The 17,315-nt window shown below is 39.8% G+C and overlaps 4 protein-coding genes across 4 annotated transcripts; 3 read left to right on the top strand and 1 right to left on the bottom strand.

Annotated features, from left to right (window-relative positions):
- Positions 1-30: 30 nt before the first annotated feature.
- Positions 31-1,522, top strand: LOC135938995 (hydroxyacyl-coenzyme A dehydrogenase, mitochondrial-like). Its single transcript, XM_065483103.1, has 3 exons — positions 31-586; positions 821-1,157; positions 1,215-1,522. Exons 1-3 carry the CDS (start codon positions 107-109, stop codon positions 1,337-1,339), a joined length of 942 nt encoding a protein of 313 aa, XP_065339175.1. The 5' UTR covers positions 31-106; the 3' UTR covers positions 1,340-1,522.
- A 73-nt stretch (positions 1,523-1,595) lies between these two features.
- Positions 1,596-4,043, top strand: LOC135938997 (uncharacterized). The gene is made up of 3 exons (XM_065483106.1): positions 1,596-1,900; positions 2,077-2,532; positions 2,859-4,043. Exons 1-3 carry the CDS (start codon positions 1,868-1,870, stop codon positions 3,072-3,074), a joined length of 705 nt encoding a protein of 234 aa, XP_065339178.1. The 5' UTR covers positions 1,596-1,867; the 3' UTR covers positions 3,075-4,043.
- LOC135938998 (uncharacterized) lies at positions 3,639-6,375 on the bottom strand. Its single transcript, XM_065483107.1, has 3 exons — positions 6,138-6,375; positions 5,028-5,412; positions 3,639-3,816 (listed from the first exon to the last, which is right to left on the bottom strand). The coding sequence occupies exons 1-3, from the start codon at positions 6,291-6,293 to the stop codon at positions 3,791-3,793; spliced, it is 567 nt and encodes a 188-aa protein (XP_065339179.1). The 5' UTR covers positions 6,294-6,375; the 3' UTR covers positions 3,639-3,790.
- Positions 6,376-7,393: 1,018 nt separating this feature from the next.
- On the top strand, positions 7,394-14,690 carry LOC135940568 (uncharacterized). The gene is made up of 12 exons (XM_065485501.1): positions 7,394-7,516; positions 7,602-7,891; positions 8,634-8,920; positions 9,942-10,159; positions 10,246-10,456; positions 10,667-10,953; positions 11,981-12,110; positions 12,160-12,383; positions 12,441-12,600; positions 13,546-13,764; positions 13,826-14,044; positions 14,099-14,690. The coding sequence occupies exons 1-12, from the start codon at positions 7,451-7,453 to the stop codon at positions 14,227-14,229; spliced, it is 2,442 nt and encodes an 813-aa protein (XP_065341573.1). The 5' UTR covers positions 7,394-7,450; the 3' UTR covers positions 14,230-14,690.
- The last annotated feature ends 2,625 nt before the right edge of the window (positions 14,691-17,315 follow it).

The raw sequence follows: 17,315 nt of genomic DNA, 5'->3' as shown, positions 1-17,315 counted from the left end.
AGTCGATTTCTAATCCAAATATTGATTCAAAGATAGCTAACATTTTATCAGATAAGCGGCGTCATTTGAAGTTCAAGCTCCAAAGGTGTAGAATTACTCAATCGAAATGCTGCCTCTCGCGAACACCTTGGCCAGGAGAAGTTTCTCCACTTCCTTGGCGTCTTCCGCCGTCATAAAAAATGTCACGGTCATCGGCGGCGGCCTGATGGGCTCCGGCATCGCTCAGGTGGCCGCGCAGACCGGACACAAAGTGATCCTGGTTGACCTGGACGAGACGGTTCTGTCCAAGGCTAAGAACAGCATCACCGCCAACCTGGGCCGTGTGGCCAAGAAGAAGTTCAAGGACGCACCTGCCGAGGGTGAGAAGTTCGTGGCCGGCGCCCTGGCCAACCTGAGCACCAACACGGACGCGTGCGAGGCGGCTAAATCGGCCGACCTGGTGCTCGAGGCCATCGTCGAAGACCTGAAGGTCAAGCACAAGCTCTTCAGCAGCCTCGACCCTGTCGCCCCTGCCCACACGATTTTTGCTTCTAATACTTCTTCCCTTTCGGTTGAGGATATTTCCCAGGCAGCCCCAAGCAGAAAGGTATTTTTTTAAAAATTTTAGCTTGATTTTTAATACGAATTTTATAATTGCAAATATTTAATTTTCTTTCAATACAGAAAAATTCCCATTTTCAGAAAAGTATCAAAACTTTCCAATAAAGATCAGCTCAACAATTTTTTTTTAATTATAAAAGCATGCATTTTATTCTGCTCGGTTTCAGAAAAGACCGAATTTATCTGCGAATGTTTAATTTTCAATGAAATATTTTATCAGGAAAAATTCGGTGGTCTCCATTTTTTCAACCCTGTGCCTGTGATGAAGCTTCTGGAGGTGATCAGGACACCGTACACCTCGGACGAGACCTACCAAGCGATGATGGAGTGGGGCAAGGCCCTGGGAAAGGTGGCCATCACCTGCCGGGACACTCCCGGATTCGTGGTCAACCGCCTTTTGGTTCCCTATTTGGCCGAGGCCGCCCGACTGGTCGAGCGAGGGGACGCTACCACCAGGGACGTGGATATTGCCATGAAACTGGGCGCAGGTTATCCGATGGGACCTTTCGAACTTCTGGATTATGTTGGGCTCGACACTAATAAATTTGTTCTAGATGGTAGGTTGTTACGAATTTAAAAATTTGAAATAATTTCATTTTTACTGATTATTTTAGGCTGGGCAAAGAAGTTCCCAGATGAACCTCTTTTTAAGCCAGTCCCGTTGGTCAATGAGAAGGTCGCTCAAGGAAAATTAGGAATTAAGTCTGGTGAAGGATTTTACAATTATAAGAAGCAATAAAAATTGAATTTTAAAATTGAGAAAAATTAGGTTAATTTATGGGAAAAAATTCACGTCTTTTAGCGCAAATCTGGCGAGATATTCTTTTATGGGTTTAATCGTGTCATTATTTTTTTAAATTATTTTCATAATGGTGTCCCGGTTACGGAAAAGTCTGAAAATAAATTAAACTGCTTTTATTGATTTACATCACTTTTATTTTAATATAAGTTTATCGCCTTAAAAATCCAATGAACACTGCGAGTCAGTGTAAAAATAAATGAATACAAACAAAGAGGAAATCAACTTGCGATCAGTTGTTGCAACAAAAGTGAAAAGAAAATAAATCGTATTTCCTGTCCTGTAAAAGCGATCCTGTGTTCCTGATTACCATCACAATTGGTGCGCCACTTTTTTTACTACTACACGCTAGTGTGTCTCCCAAGTAGCCGTGCAGTACACACTCTTCGGTTTTCCATTTCACTGTCGCCCGCATCGGACAAAAAGTGTTAAAAGGCTCCGTTCTGCCCGCTCTCTCCAACATTCGCGATGAGAGGCTCGTCGTGCTTACTTCTCCTCCTGGTAAGCTCTAGGATTGTTTTTGTTTTGGCAATATCTTTCAATTCAATCGGACAATAACGAAGTCCAAGGTTCAACATTTTTAGATAAAGAAAATTCTGTCTTTTAATTACATTACATTTTGTCGAATTTAATTTTTCTTGTGAAGGAATTTTCAAATAAATTATCCAAATTTTAAGGCGTCATTCGGGACGGTGGTGATGGCTGTGCCGCCGAACCACTCACCCTACTACCGCTCCTCAAACCGCAACTTCCGCCCGTCGCCGCAGTACGACCCTGAGACGCAGGGCAGCACCTTCCTGCCGCCTCCAACCCCTAGTGCACACTCCACTCCTCGAGTGACCCTTCCGCAGCAACCCTTCGTGGTCTCTGCCCCTCAGATCCCTAAGTTGGCTCGACCACCCCCAGCCAACGTCGACCTGACGCCCACGGACGCGAAGCCCACCCCTCTAAAGAAAAGCGGAAACGCGGCAGTGGACCAGTTGCGGAAGCTGCTGGACGTCGACCGGATGGCGCAGGGCTCGCAGGTGCACGAGGACAAGGTGGAGGCGGCCGCCGCGGGTCACATCCCCCTTGTGCACGCCCTGCCCCAGCTGACTTTGCTCCTGCAGCTCCTGTTACACCTTCTACAACAGGTTAGAAATATTTTTTGGGGGAACAATTTTATAAAAAATATTGCCTTCTTTTTAAAAGGGACAATTAAATGATATAAAAATTTGTTTCTAGATATTTTTGTCTGAGGTATTTACAGGGTATGGAAAAATTAGGGGAAGAACCTTGGCGAGGCATGTTAATAATCTCAAAATTTATTTCTTAAATTAATTAGGCGCGTAGATTATTTAAAAACTCAAAGTCTAAAGAAAAAATATGAAATTTAACGTCCGAAAAATCACTTTTAACAATAAACGCAATAAATCAATAATTAAAAAAATTAATATCCAACAAAATCAATTATTTTCAGGTGGTGCCCGGGGCGCACCATTACCACCACTCAGGGGCGTTGCTGCACCCCCACATAGGCCACGGGGGCCATCTCGGCCACAGCGGTCACCTCAACCACGGTGGTCACCACAAGGGCCCCTTCCACGGGCCCGGCCTCTACGGCGTCAGCGCCTCGAACGTGCTTGGACGAGGACCCTTCCCCGCTTACAAGTACGAGGACAATGCCAAAAAGTGAAAAAAATTAATCAAGCCAGTGAGACTTCAGACAGCTGCGCCATTCTTAATAATTTGGAGATTGAAATGGGATTTTTTTATAATTTTTTTTCTTCGCCAAGTAAATCCATATTTCGTTGCCAAATTGGATTAATGTCAGTGGGCCAGCAATTTTTATTTTAATAATGCGGGAGGAAGAAAGCAGAAATGAGTGAAATTCACGCACCCGCATTTCGAAAAATCAGCACAATTCTGAACCGAGTGCAAAGAAAGTGACTGGGAATGCAGGCGAAAAGTGGAAGAACGGATAAGCGCCTGCACTCTCTCGCCTGACACCATTCGTCAACATCAAGAGAGCAAATAATACGGGTGATGAATGGAACGTCCTTGTTTAAATTTGACACACAAACGGATTCCTCCTGGAATTTTTCTTTCCTCTCAGTTACGAGGCTTGAATAAATTAAAAAATGAGACTCTGATATAATTTTAATTTTAAAACGTTCCCTCTTTTGAATTCAAGCTGTTTCAAATGTAAAGACGGAGTTTCCAGTGTGCCAATGACTTTAAAATATTATACTCACTGCTGTTTAATTTGTAACTTATAATTAGGTCTTTATTTGTATCCACGTCTCCACGTCCAAATCCGTTATTTTAGACTTTAGACAATTAAAATCGGTACATACATTATAACATATTGTGTGGAAATGCGGAATTTGCAAGCGTACTTTTGCTTTGGAACTAGTCCTCCTCGTTCACGTCAACAGCTGAAACAAATTAAATAAATTAATTAGCATTTTTATTTGTACGAAAAGGACGGACAGTTGGAAATTAACAACCACGTCTTATTTTCTTTAAACACAAACCACGCAATTTTAAAGATTTTTATGGAAATCTGGATGAAATAAAAATTTTCTTGATGTTTGTTGTGTTTGTTTTTCATCAAAAACAGAGGGTTAGGCTCAGATTCATAAAATAAAATGATTTTACATCCTACTGAGCTTTTGATTTACATCAAATGAGATTAAAAAAGGTTTAGAGTTCAATAAAAATCCAAATTGCGTTCATTTTTGTTAAAAATATCTTCGCAAAACTTCTTAATTTATTTATTAGAAGTGAACAAATGGGTTAAAACTGTCTAAATTGGCTTCAAAAATCCATCTAATTTTTTTGGTCAAAAATTTCAAACCCTTTTCATTGCATAATGATACTTAAAGCGGAATGATTTTTAAATTTAAAAAATTATATTACATGAAATGTTGACCCTTAACCAATTTTGTTCATATGCTTCTGACCAATAAAGTGCCCCAAATTTTCAAATTTTACCGGTTAAGCTCTCCATTTTGAGCAAAGAAAATTAATTGCTTCCCGGGTTAGAAAAATTATGAAAATTAAATAGAGAGAAGATAAAAAAAATAGTACCTTTGAGTCTGGAAAGGGTTTTTCTTATATTTTCAGAAATTGCAGATTTTCGATAGGGGTCGGTGTTTGGCCTCATTAAAATTCACCAATTGATAGTAGCGTCAAAAAAGCCAATATTCGGAAAGCTGATTAAATTCCCAGTTTTTTTCCTATTGAGCAAAATTTTATCACACGTTTATTATTTATGCACAAAATTCGTCTGCAAAATTTCAACTAGCCGTTTGAGAACCTTTAAATATTTCTGAGAAAAATCAATATACCCAAAATTAAGTTAATTTATTCCAGAATCATCTAAAAAAATAATGTTTTGCATTTAAATAAATTCTATTATTGCTATAAGATCACAGGCAGCAAGAGAAACCTTCTTAATTTATTAATTAGAAGTGAAACCCAAAGGCTGAATGCAATCTGGCAAGAAACTTTGTGTAAAAAATGGGTGAAAACTATCGAAGTTGGTTTTAAGGTAAAAATTCCAACCTTTTTCATTGCTTAAAAAAATCCAATCCAAAACACATGTCAATGACAACAATTTCAAAATAAAAAATTGCAAACTCACGTTCAGCCTTGATGAATATGGTCGAGACCTCTTCCGTTGGCACGTCGTCTCTGTCAATGGAAAAGACCTGGGCGACCCTGGGGTTTCCGCTGCCGGCACCCCCGCCAATGGGGTCCTTGCGCTGCAGCACGTGCGGCAGGTCCTCGAGATCGATTTCGTCCTCTTCGGACATAGGTTCGGCTTTGATCAGCACCTCTTCGACAGCTACCGTCTCATCATTCCCGAAAAAGACTGGACCGGACACCCGCCGCCTCGGATCGTTGGTCAGCACGTTGATGAACTGGTGGTGCGAGCGCATGCACGACTCGACGAACACAGCCACCATGTCTAGCCGGTTGATGCAGTCAATGCACACCATCCGAGGCATCCCGTCGTCTTCTTGCACCTGAACAGGACACAAAATGTTATTTTTAAATATATATTTACTTTTTTGTGAAAGGGAAGGTTTGAATTTATCAGAGTGCCGTTGGATAAGCGCCTTTTTACATAAATTATGCCGAAAAAACTGCTCAGGGTAGCAAAAATTATGAAAGGTCAATTTTTAAGGTTCCTTCTTACTTTTCCAAGCTATTCTTAGTTAAAAATTAGGCAAGGAACAAAAATTCGAGCAACGAAAGAGGCGTGTCCTGATATTTACAGAAATTATAAAACAAAATTTTGCATTAATAGGTCGGAAAATGTCCGGGGGAAATTTCTGTTTGTGGAATTTTCCAATAATTAAATTCTAAAATGAGTGAAAATCTGATCAGGACCAAAAGTAGCAGTTTAATTTGAGATTTTGCCCAATTTCTAGAATTTTTTCAGTGATTTCTCCCTTGATTTCAACTCCTCTTGTCACAATCTTTCCAACGCTGAGGTAAATTAATTTCCAGTCTGGAAAATTAATCGTGAATTTCAATTAGAAGACAAAATGCAGCCAATTCCAAATTCCTGAACATTCTCCAATGAATTGGTGTGGCATTAGAAGGGTAAAATTACAGTTCTCGACCACGATTTACACTTTACACTACTCGGCACAGGGGAGCGTACCAGCTGGCAATATTTGAAAAAGGTTTCCGGGCATGAAATCTCAGAGACATGACGAAAATTCCTCAGGAAATGTGCACTTACGACGATAGGCAAGCACTTTCTGATTTTTAAGTCCAGGTTGTGTTTCGTTCCTTCGCGTCCAAAAATGTCAATGAGGTATTTGGTGCGTTCGTACTCGGCACACAGCCGGCACTGGATCTTCTCGTTGCCATCCGCTGCCTCCGATGCGCCCGACATTCTGCAGGATTTGATTAAAACTTTCCCTTCGTCCTGTGATTCTGCGACTGTTTGTAAACAAAGTCCGAAACAGTCGACGAAAGATGCCGGGAAAGCGTCTGGCGGCCGGCAACGCCCCTTGCGACTGCCCGCTGAAACACTGTCACGACGCAGAATCGTGGAATTGGAATTGGCGCGTTGACCCGCCAAACGTGAGCAACAGATGGGCGCCAGCAAAAAAATGCATTATTAATGAGAAATATTATTAGTTTTTAATTAAAAGGAGGGTTGAAGTCGTTTAGAAGTGAATGCTTTTAACTACAATATGCTTGCTATTATGTAATCATTGAAAATATGCAAGGCCATCTCGCTGCAATAAAAATTGTCAGACTGCATTATCGCCAAGAAATACGAATTAACGGAATTAACCCGTTAATTACTGACGCAGAGACAGCAAGCGCACGTAGCACACAACATAATGCGAGATGCAGCCTAATAAAAGCCGTCAAAGATAAAGCATAATTCGATTTGGAACAACCCAAGATTAACTTGGTTCAAAAAAGTGCTGACTGAGGTACTTGTTAACCCTGTTAAACCAAGGGCAAAGAATTTAGCGGTTGAAAATTACGTAATGTCAACAAACGATCAAACTCAATAATTTGCTAAAATTCTGTCTTACATTTTTTTATAAACAAATTGAGTTATTATTTATTATTTAGCAAAATAAATTAATTGATTAACGAGATAACTTTTGTTTTCAAGCGTTTTTGCATTTTTCTGCTAGCATTTGTTTGCGCATTCTTACCATGTCTTAATTTGATGAATTTAAATTTTGTAACTATGACAGAAGGAATAAACAAATAATAAAAAAATTAATTTTTACTCCTTATTTTAGATAATATCATGGTCTAGACAGTAGCTTTTTCAGCTGTTTCTTTATTAAATAATAAATATAATCATTTTGTGTGCATAACAATCCGAAATGAACAGCTTGAAATTGCAGTGTCATTCGCTAATATCGCGAGCATGTTGAACACGTGCGGCGCGGGCAATAAAATTACCGATAATTATGGGAATTATCTCTGCTCTGTCGCATTATATAATGAGATCGAGGGGATATATAAGCATCAAAGGGATGACAAAACAAGACACGAAATTCAACACGTTCGGCAGTAACGATGAAGCTTAAAACGTCGGCGGGTCTTCTGCTCTTCTGCTGCTTCGCCTTTTTCTCCGCAAAATCGGTATAATTTTTGGATTTATATTTGAAAAAGCTGATTTTAATTCTGTTATTTTCTTATAAAAATCAAAATTTGAATAATTTAAAAGGAATTAATCGGTGCTGAGGAATTGGAGTCAGTGTTGTACGAAGAACTGGGCGATGGCACCGTGGCCGTCGACAGGTTCAAGTCGACAATCGACTGGCGGTCCCTGGACCCGATTTTCGGCGACTTCAACCCAAGCCCTCGTCTCGACTCGTGCTCAAATCTCGGTGTCGGCCGCTTCCCTGTCTTGGGGGACTGCGGCAAGTTCCTCGAGTGCCACGCCGAGACCAACAACACAGTAGAAGTGACGTACACCAGAAGGATCGTCCAGTGCCTCCATGACTTTTGGTTTAGGTAAAATTTGAAATTAAAAAACAACTGATTTTTTACTTATTTTTATTTGAATTTAAGTTAATTTTCACAAGCTAGTCTTCCAGCCTGGTTTTTAATCGATATTTCTGTTTTTATTAATTTGAGCTGTGCGTGGGTGTAGATTTTTCCACTATTTTATTAGCACAATTTACGATCGTGGGCAGGAATTTCACGCAATTTAAATCCCAAATGCGCATGTTCATCGGATATTCTTACATTTGTGGGGTTAATTTTATGGAAATTCTAAATGATATTAATTCCTTGTTATAAAGGGTTTGAAATAAATATATCAAAAATTAATTTCGATCAGTAGAGGTAAAACAGGCTCTGCGCAATAAATATGAGTTTAATTAAGAGAGTATTTAATGAAAAAACGAGAATAGTCCCTCTGTTTTACCAATGATCAATGACATTTAATTTAATCCTGTCAAACTAAAATAAATTAAAGTAAATTTCTAAAATATTCTAAAATGAAGAGAAATTATTTTCAAGGAAAGTGTTTCTTAAGAGCTTCGGGAGTTTGGGAAAAGTCTTTAATTCATCAACCTTGAAAAATAATATTAAATAAAGGTATACCATGCAAAACTTATTAATTTTTAACTCAATCATTTTCTTATTGAACACAAAAAATCGTAAAATAAATTTTTACAGCTAATAATTCATTTTTATCTGCTGCAAAAGTCATTCAGAAAAACCCACTTCAATATTAATTCATTGTTTCTAGCGAGAAGAGTGGTGAATGCGGTGTCAAAGGTGATGTTTGTCCTTACGGACGCCTCGTTCCCGCTTCTCCGGCGATACGGCTGGCGCAACGCACCCTGAAACCGACCTCCTTGAGCTGCACGCGCGAGGGTTGGTTCCCACAGCCGGGCTGCACAGGCTTTCACGTTTGCCGTAGCACCAAGTACGGCCTCAAGAGGGATGAGTACACGTGCGGCGCAGGCAACCTTTACGACGAGACTACCCAAAAATGCGTCTCAGCCGCGCTAAAATTTAAATGCTCCGTTCCTCGTGAGTTTTAATTTATTTTTGCTGTTTTTAAAGAGGTTAAAGCTTGGAAAACGCTTGTTGCCAATGCATAAACTCGTCCCTTAGGATTCATGCAGTTAAAGCCTAAATTGACCTAAAGGAGCGCTGTAATTTTTTTAGAAAATTGGCTGGAAAGTTATCGTGCTTTTCAAATGGTAATGGCTGTCTCCTTACTTGAAATCCGATTTAATTTCAAAACCAAGAGTTTCCCCAATAGGTGGCATACACCGTTGGACAGATCTCGACGAGAGGAATCGGAATATGCGAAGAAAATATGTTCGAGCATTGCAAATTTTGGAGAAAATTGGCAGAATTTGAATTTTTACTGTGGGATGGTCCTTTTTTATTATTGCAAATTGTTTATCGATCAATTACTTATGGCATCCAACAATTCAAACAATTTTCAATTGTTGCCCTGTATCATTCCACTTTAATAGAGGATATTAAGAAGTAAAATAATAAAATCAACAACTGATTATTTATTTGAATTTTTTTAAGTGGAATGATGCAGAGCCACAATTAAAAATTAGTTGAATTGTTAGATGCCATAAACAATTGATCGATAAACAATTTGTTTAACAATTTGCAATAATAAAAAGGACCTTCCTACAGTAAAAATTCAAAATTTGCCAATTTTCTCCAAAATTTATAGTGCTTGAACATATTTTCTTGGCATATTCCGATTGCTTTCGTCGAGATCTGTCCAATTGTGTATGCCAATTATTGGGGAAACTCTTGCTTTTGAAATTAAATCGGATTTCAAGTAAGGAGACAGCCATTACCATTTTAAAAGCACGCTAACTTTCCAGCCAATTTTCTTGAATAAATATAGTGCTTCCTAGGTCAGCTTTAACTGAATCCTGAGGGACGAGTTTATGCATTGGCAACAAGCATTTTGCAGGCTTTTTCCAGTATCATTCCTCTTTAATACGATATTGAGAAGTAAAATAATAAAATCAACAACTGTTAATTTATTTGAATTTTTTAATAATTTTCATTTCAGTTGCTGAGGAGGTGTGTCTGCGTCCATGCATTGAAGGTGACACCAGAGTATGTAGCTACCAATTCATCGTGCAAGAACACGTGAGCATGAGCACCGTCCACTGCGGCGACTGTCCCTACAATTTGGACGACTGCAACCTGCCCGGCTGCATCAGTGCCGGTGGCCTCCAGCGACCCTTGATCTCCATCAACCAACAAATGCCAGGACCAGCCATACAGGTAACAAAATAAAATAAGTCATTTATAAAAAAAACATGCCGATCGATCAGCAAACAAATTGATTGAAATTTTAAATCGATTGTTAGGTGTGCTTCGGTGACACGATTGAAGTGGACGTGGTGAACCTGCTTACGACCTCTGCCGTGACCATTCACTGGCACGGCCTCCTTCAGCGAGCGACGCCCTTCATGGACGGAGTGCCCTATTTGACGCAGTGTCCCATTCCACCTGGCAACTCGTTCCTATACAGAATGATCGCAGACGAGGCAGGAACTCACATTTATCACTCTCACATTGGTAAGAAAATTGCTATTTTTAATACAACTAAATTATTATTAATATTTAGATTATACATTGAATTTCAGTAATTTATGCTCCTAATTTATTTATAAATTTAATCTTACAAACCCTTAAATTAAATAATGAATATGAAATTACTCATACTAAAAAAATTAATTTTTTTCTTCCAAATATAACTAAAATTCAAACAATTAAATCAAAATTCAGGTCACCTTGACGCAGACGGCATTCACGGCGCATTAATTGTGCGCGAGCCGCAAGCAAGTGAGGAAGGCCTGATCGGCAGGTACGACCAGGACCTCCCTGAACACACCATCCTCGTGTGGCACTGGTACCAGAATATGGGTGAGGTGCAGAGTTTGGACTTGAAGCTGCTTAGCCAGCGCAGGGAAGGATTCGGCTTCTTGATCAACGGCAAAGGGGTCGTCGGCCAGCGATTCGCAGCCAACGGCAAACGCAGACAGGAGCCCATCACAAACTACTACGTCAACTCGGTAATTTTATTTAAATATTATATTATTTTTTAATTAGTCTTCATTGGTAAAACTACTATTATTATATGGGCAATCAAATATTTACTATATATTTATTCATAAAATAACCCGTGCTGACTGATGACTGGTGTCAATAATTTATGTTTTTATATAACGTTCATGATATTAATTAGAACACATTCCAATATTGCTTTGAAAAATTTACCTAAATTCTGCTTTAAAAGCATTAAATAAAAAAAACGTTAAAGCATTTTCTACAATTTTTAAAAATTAAATTACAAGAAAAATAAACCCTAAACCGACTTATTAATTGATTCCGGGGTGAAAAAATATGTAAATTTAATAGTGAGAAGATAAAAATAGTACTTTTGAGTCTTGAAAGTAATTTTTTATTTTTTTAAAAAATGCAGATTTTCAAAATTTGACTGTCAAAAACTGCCCTAGATTCAGAAAGCTGAGGAAATATTCAGTATTTTTTCTATTGAGTAAATATTTCTTAAATTTACTTTTTCGCACCATATTCGTCAGAAAATATCAACTGGCTGTTAAAGAACCTTTAAAATTTTTAGTTGAAAAATAAAAATACCCAAAATGGCAAGTGGCCCTTGAGTGGGCTGGGTCCCTGTGCGGCCTGGTGCGCCCATTCAATCCGTTCGCGGTGTTATTGGAACCGCAGGGTTTCAGCATTCATGCTAGTGCAGTGCGCGCCCTTCCCGGTCATTGGACAGAGATAAAAAAAGAGCAAAAAAATTATGTTAATTTTTTCGAGAATCATCTCAGAAATATTTTTTCTTTTTGGTCCCTCTCCGGCACTATTTATTTTTTAACTGTACGTATGATCCTTCTGACCTAATCTGTATTGTGTTTTAATGGATTTTGTGTGAAATTCACTATCATTCCACTTTAAAAAATTGTTATATTTTTCTTCCATGATAATAACTGACGATTTCGTAACGAGTATTTTTTAATTAGATCAGCTAAATTAATAATTTTTACGAATTTTCTTTTTTACAAACCTTGTTGACAGGGAACAAGATACCGTTTCCGCATCATTTTCAACGGTCCTCTGATGTGTCCCATTCAAATTTCGATCGATGGCCACCAACTGGAAATCTTGGCCGTCGACGGAAATGCCGTGCAAAGCAGTGACGGGCTTGGTAATTTCTTCAATTTTTAAGATTCAAATTATTTAAAACGCTATTTTAGTCGAATCTGTCTTTCTAACGGCGGGTGAACGATTGGACGTTGTTCCTTTCGCAACTGTATCAACCTGGGATTCTGCCTTCTACGTCAGGGTGCGTGGATTGGACGACTGCAATGAACTGAAGAATGGTGTTCACCAGTATGCGATTCTGCGCTACGACAATTATGCGGGAGCGGTGCTCAATTACCCTGAGCCGTCGTACAACAGCGCTATCAGGCCAGGAAGGGTAGGAAAACACATGCAAAATTTTAGTAAAATAATTTAATTACATTTTTGTTCAAAGGCTTTCAACCTGGACAGAGATATTTTCAACTCAGTAACGCAAAATAGAATATCAGCGGATTCACTGGTCAACTACAACACTGCCCTGAATCGACCTGATAATCTGGAAGGAACGCCTGACAAACGTTTTTATGTTGACGCCAGCTTTAATGTGTACAGCGGTATGTGCTTAAAAAGTTTTCCTCAATATTTAATTGCGCAAAAATGCACTTCTAAATTTTTTCGCAGGTAAGAGCACAAGATTCAAGTTTTTTTCTGCATTTTTACGAATTTATTCCCTGAAACGATATTTTTTTTATTAAATTCACTCTTTAGGTCACGCAGCAACAATTATCTTTGCTTATGTGATCCGTACTACAAAAGCGGCTAAAGGTTGTTTGCTAAAATAAATAGGAAAAACCCTATTTCCAACGTGAAAAGAAAAATATTAAATATTGCATTTTAAAATATTCGCTACTAGAATTATTATTATTTTTGGCAATCTTCTGCACTTTGATTTTTTTTTGTTGATTTGAATGGTTGAACGGTTGATTGAGGGAACAATTGGAATATCTTTTGACTTGCATCCCTCCCAGTAAAGGATAAATAATACTCCATAATTCAGCTCAATAAGGTCGATGTCAAATCTCGAGTTTTCTTCGTGGTTTTTGAGCATCCCTGTTCGTCAAGAAAATGGCATTTATAAAAACGTTTAAGAACATCGAAAAACGCGAAATTGTAGACGAAAAACGTGCTAATTATGGTAAAATTATGTCTCAAAAACCCTCCAAATCGGATCAGGAACCGTCTATTTTGCACCAAAAAACAGTCTAAAAAAGCTTACTATTTCCAAAAACAAACTGTTTTTATTTTCACACAGTCAGAATAACACAAGATTCGAAATTTTTCTGCATTGTTACGAATTTATCCGCTGAAACAATAATTATTTTTTTATTAAATTCACTGGTCACTCAGCAACAATTATTTTTGCTTGTGATTATCCGTAAAAAAAGCGGATAAAGGTTTGTTACTAAAATAAATAGGTTTTTATTCTGGAAAAAACACGGGTTTCTGGCCTAAATTTTATTTAAAAAAATATTTAGTAAATTTATTTATATTATTTGCAGAGTCTTCTGGTGTTCAATTTGTCTACCCTCAGATGAACAACGTGACGTGGGCGTTTCCTTCGTTCCCTGTCCTCACGCAGTGGCAGCAGATCACCAGCACGACCTTGTGCACGGACCAGTACAACACGCCAACAGGCTGCGAAGGATCGCACTGTGTTTGCCCGAATACACTTCTGGTCCAAACAGGAGATCTCGTCGAAATCGTTCTCTATGATCCACGTAATTATAATAACACTTTAAATAAAAATATAATATGAATTTGTTGATTCATTGAACGCAGGAGGGCCATTCGAAATCGGACATCCGTTCCATCTGCACGGATACGATTTCAAGGTGGTTGGCCATTATTATTTTAGTAGCCAAACGTACTACGAAGAAGTGAAAAATTTGGTAGAAAACACGAATGATATTGTAAAAAATCCGAGTGGGCCGTGGAAAGATACAGTGCTCCTCCCTGGAAAAGCGCTCGTCCTCCTCAGGTTCCGCGCTAACAATCCAGGTTAATAGCTCCCTATTATATTACTTTGGTATCTAAATAATTTTTGATTTCCAGGATATTGGATGTTCCACTGCCACATTGGAGAGCACGCAGCTCTAGGAATGGCACTCACTTTTAAAGTGGGCGAACATTACGAGATGGTCGAGCCGCCGGTGAACTTCCCAACTTGCGGCAATTTTGCCTAATTAATTAATTCAGCGATGGAAGATTCTGAATGAAGAAAAAATTAGAATTCAAATTACTCTATTTGTTAGATATCCCCTTTTTTGAGGTTATTTTTTTAAAAAATTAATTTTTGGTAGTTTCACGATCCCGACTAAAGTTGTGATCACAAATTGTAGAGCTCTCAAAAAACCTGTATTCATACCCATGAAGATTATTTGCGTGTTGATTAATTTATGCTTTCTCCTCGGTGTAGCAATTTTTTAAATTTAGTAGACAGCATCGACAACTGAATATTCAAAACCCTTTGAGCTTATAAATGTTTGAAAAAGGCTTAGTTGTTCAACGATTGTTTTAAACGATCTGAATGCCGTAATAAATTAATAAATCATGATGTCGTTGATTGGGTTTATTTAATTTAAGTTTTTGCAAAGCATTTGGTTTGGAATGAAACAATAAATTACATGAATATAAAACATTTAAATTTTCAGTTTTTCACTTTTCTTTTGAAGTACATTTTATTTATCAAAAGATAAATAAACTAATTACAGATAATTTTTTCCATAATATTAACACGAATAATAAATAATATAATTGCTTACAGCCGTGGAATTGAAGTCGATGAAATGGTTAAACTGCACTTATAATAAAATTATCTCATTATATATGTTTACATAGAAAAGGAGTTATAAATTTTTCTCAATTTTACGATATGAGCACTCCTTATTACCATCAAATGAGTTCTGGAACGTTTTAAAATGGTCACATTAATAAACCTTTTTAATCACGATTTTCCTGATCGTTATTTCGACGCAATTTTGTTAGCCCCTTTTATTTCATGAGAAATTAATGTATTAATTATATTGATGTAACGAAGTTTCCAAACGCAATTTTATTGATTTCGTGCTGAATAAACCTCATACCTTGATGTAGGCACGATTAATTTTTCAAAGAGGGACAAATACAGAAGAGCACAATCAATATCCAAAACGAGCCAATAAAATATGCTCAACTTGAATCGCAGGTTGTTACAAGGTGTAAAAGCAACATGCTGCACTCTCGTAAAATCATTTTGCTGTTCCTCAAACTCTTTAAATTTACTGGTACCGCATTTATAAACTTTGACGAGAAAACCAACCAGTTTTCCGAGTGCTCCGCAAAATTTAAAATCAGTGTCGTCACATTTTACTTTATTTGCTCTTATTTTTATCTGGATCGGGCCTATTCAGAATTCACGGAAGCTGTAAGTGGAGAAGAAGTGATTAGATCGTGTGCACATCTCTCTTATTGCTTCCTCCTTTTGATTTCAACCAATTTTGTTTTGACAAAACAAAGAGCATTGATGAACATTCTGGAACGAATTCACAAGTTGAATTTCGAGAATTATCTGCTGAATTACAAACACTTCATTTATGCTAATTTCCATGTCATATTTGTAATTTTTTTGAACACAGGATACACATTTGATGATTTCTGTAAATCTGTTCCGAGCGCGTTTTCGGATGTGTACCTTAATTCCATCTTCATTCAATGTGTGTTTGTTTTAATTTTAATTAAAAATTGTATTTATGCTTTGAACAAATCCTTGGAAAAACGTAACGAAAATTTGCTCTCCTTGTGTTGCAAGCATGGAGAAATTATGGAAATACACGAAATAATTCAAAGCATTTATGGACCCGTATATTTAGTTTTGCTAGTAGAGCACGCACTTTACGGAATATTGGATTTTTATTATAATTTGAGATACCATTTGGACCGCTTTTACTTTTTAAATGACCGTGAAAACAAATCATTGCTCACACATACCTTTTGGAACGTACTTGATGCCATTATCATTTCTGGGACTTGTGCCTTTTGCGCTGGAGTGGAAATTGAGGTATAATTTTATTGGCGAAAAAATTGAGTTGCTTGAAAATTTGAATCTGCCAGGCTAAGAAAACTGGACCAATTCTAAGCAAAATTGCTAATTCCCTTCCAGATTCGCCCACTAGACAGGAGGTAAATCGAAATTAGAGCACTGTGCGGTTGCGGTTTTGGTACTAAAAAACCGCAAACCGCCCACCACAACCGCAGATGCGGTTATAATTTTGCGGTTGCGGTGCGGTTGCGGTTTCATTTTTGCGGTTGCGGTGGAACCACCAAAAACCGCAAATCTTGAGAATCAAAATTTACCATTTTTATTATGCGACTGTTTAGCACGGGTAGGGCGTCGCGCGGGACGGGTAGGGCGTCCCGCGGGACGGGTATGGCGTCCCGCAGTCACGCGGGATGAGTAGGGCGTCCCGCGGGACGGGTAGGCCATCCCGCGGGACGGGTAGGGCGTCTCGCAGTCACGCGGGACGGGTAGGGCGTCCCGCGGGACGGGTATGGCGTCTCGCAGTCACGCGGGACGGGTAGGGCGTCCCGCGGGACGGGTATGGCGTCTCGCAGTCACGCGGGACGGGTAGGGCGTCCCGCGGGACGGGTAGGCCATCACGCGGGACGGGTAGGGCGTCCCGCAGACACGCGGGACGGGTAGGGCGTCCCGCAGACACGCGGGACGGGTAGGGCGTCCCGCGGGACGGGTAGGGCGTCTCGCAGTCACGCGGGACGGGTAGGGCGTCCCGCGGGACGGGTAGGGCGTCCCGCGGGACGGGTAGGTCATCACGCGGGACGGTTATGGCATCCTGCAGTCACGCGGTACGGGTAGGGCGTCCCGCAGTCACGCGGGACGAGTAGGGCGTCCCGCGGGACGGGTAGGCCATCACGCGGGACGGGTAGGACGTCCCGCGGCACGGTTATGGCGTCCCGCAGTCACGCGGGACGGGTAGGGCGTCCCGCGGGACGGGTAGGGCGTCCCGCAGACACGCGGGACGGGTAGGGCGTCCCGCAGTCACGCGGGACGGGTAGGGCGTCCCGCAGTCACGCGGGACGGGTAGGGCGTCCCGCGGGACGGGTAGGGCGTCTCGCAGTCACGCGGGACGGGTAGGGCGTCCCGCGGGACGGGTAGGGCGTCACGCAGTCACGCGGGACGGGTAGGGCGTCCCGCGGGACGGGTATGGCGTCTCGCAGTCACGCGGGACGGGTAGGGCGTCCCGCGGGACGGGTATGGCGTCTCGCAGTCACGCGG

This window comes from Cloeon dipterum, chromosome 3 (genome assembly GCF_949628265.1).
Source record: "Cloeon dipterum chromosome 3, ieCloDipt1.1, whole genome shotgun sequence".
Classification (NCBI taxonomy): Eukaryota; Metazoa; Arthropoda; class Insecta; order Ephemeroptera; family Baetidae; genus Cloeon; species Cloeon dipterum.
This window is presented reverse-complemented; position numbering and strand designations above follow the sequence as displayed.

Excerpts from the sequence above, each read along its gene's own strand:
- LOC135938995 (XM_065483103.1), top strand. The coding sequence starts at position 107 with ATGCTGCCTCTCGCGAACACCTTGGCCAGGAGAAGTTTCTCCACTTCC. Across the intron at positions 587-820 it reads AGGCAGCCCCAAGCAGAAAG|GAAAAATTCGGTGGTCTCCA; the intron begins GTATTTTTTTAA and ends ATATTTTATCAG. Across the intron at positions 1,158-1,214 it reads TAATAAATTTGTTCTAGATG|GCTGGGCAAAGAAGTTCCCA; the intron begins GTAGGTTGTTAC and ends TGATTATTTTAG.
- LOC135938997 (XM_065483106.1), top strand. The coding sequence starts at position 1,868 with ATGAGAGGCTCGTCGTGCTTACTTCTCCTCCTG. Across the intron at positions 1,901-2,076 it reads CGTGCTTACTTCTCCTCCTG|GCGTCATTCGGGACGGTGGT; the intron begins GTAAGCTCTAGG and ends CCAAATTTTAAG. Across the intron at positions 2,533-2,858 it reads TGTTACACCTTCTACAACAG|GTGGTGCCCGGGGCGCACCA; the intron begins GTTAGAAATATT and ends AATTATTTTCAG.
- LOC135938998 (XM_065483107.1), bottom strand. The coding sequence starts at position 6,293 with ATGTCGGGCGCATCGGAGGCAGCGGATGGCAACGAGAAGATCCAGTGC. Across the intron at positions 5,413-6,137 it reads GAAAGTGCTTGCCTATCGTC|GTGCAAGAAGACGACGGGAT; the intron begins GTAAGTGCACAT and ends TGTCCTGTTCAG. Across the intron at positions 3,817-5,027 it reads CATATTCATCAAGGCTGAAC|CTGTTGACGTGAACGAGGAG; the intron begins GTGAGTTTGCAA and ends AATTTGTTTCAG.
- LOC135940568 (XM_065485501.1), top strand. The coding sequence starts at position 7,451 with ATGAAGCTTAAAACGTCGGCGGGTCTTCTGCTCTTCTGCTGCTTCGCC. Across the intron at positions 13,765-13,825 it reads AATCGTTCTCTATGATCCAC|GAGGGCCATTCGAAATCGGA; the intron begins GTAATTATAATA and ends CATTGAACGCAG. Across the intron at positions 14,045-14,098 it reads GTTCCGCGCTAACAATCCAG|GATATTGGATGTTCCACTGC; the intron begins GTTAATAGCTCC and ends TTTGATTTCCAG.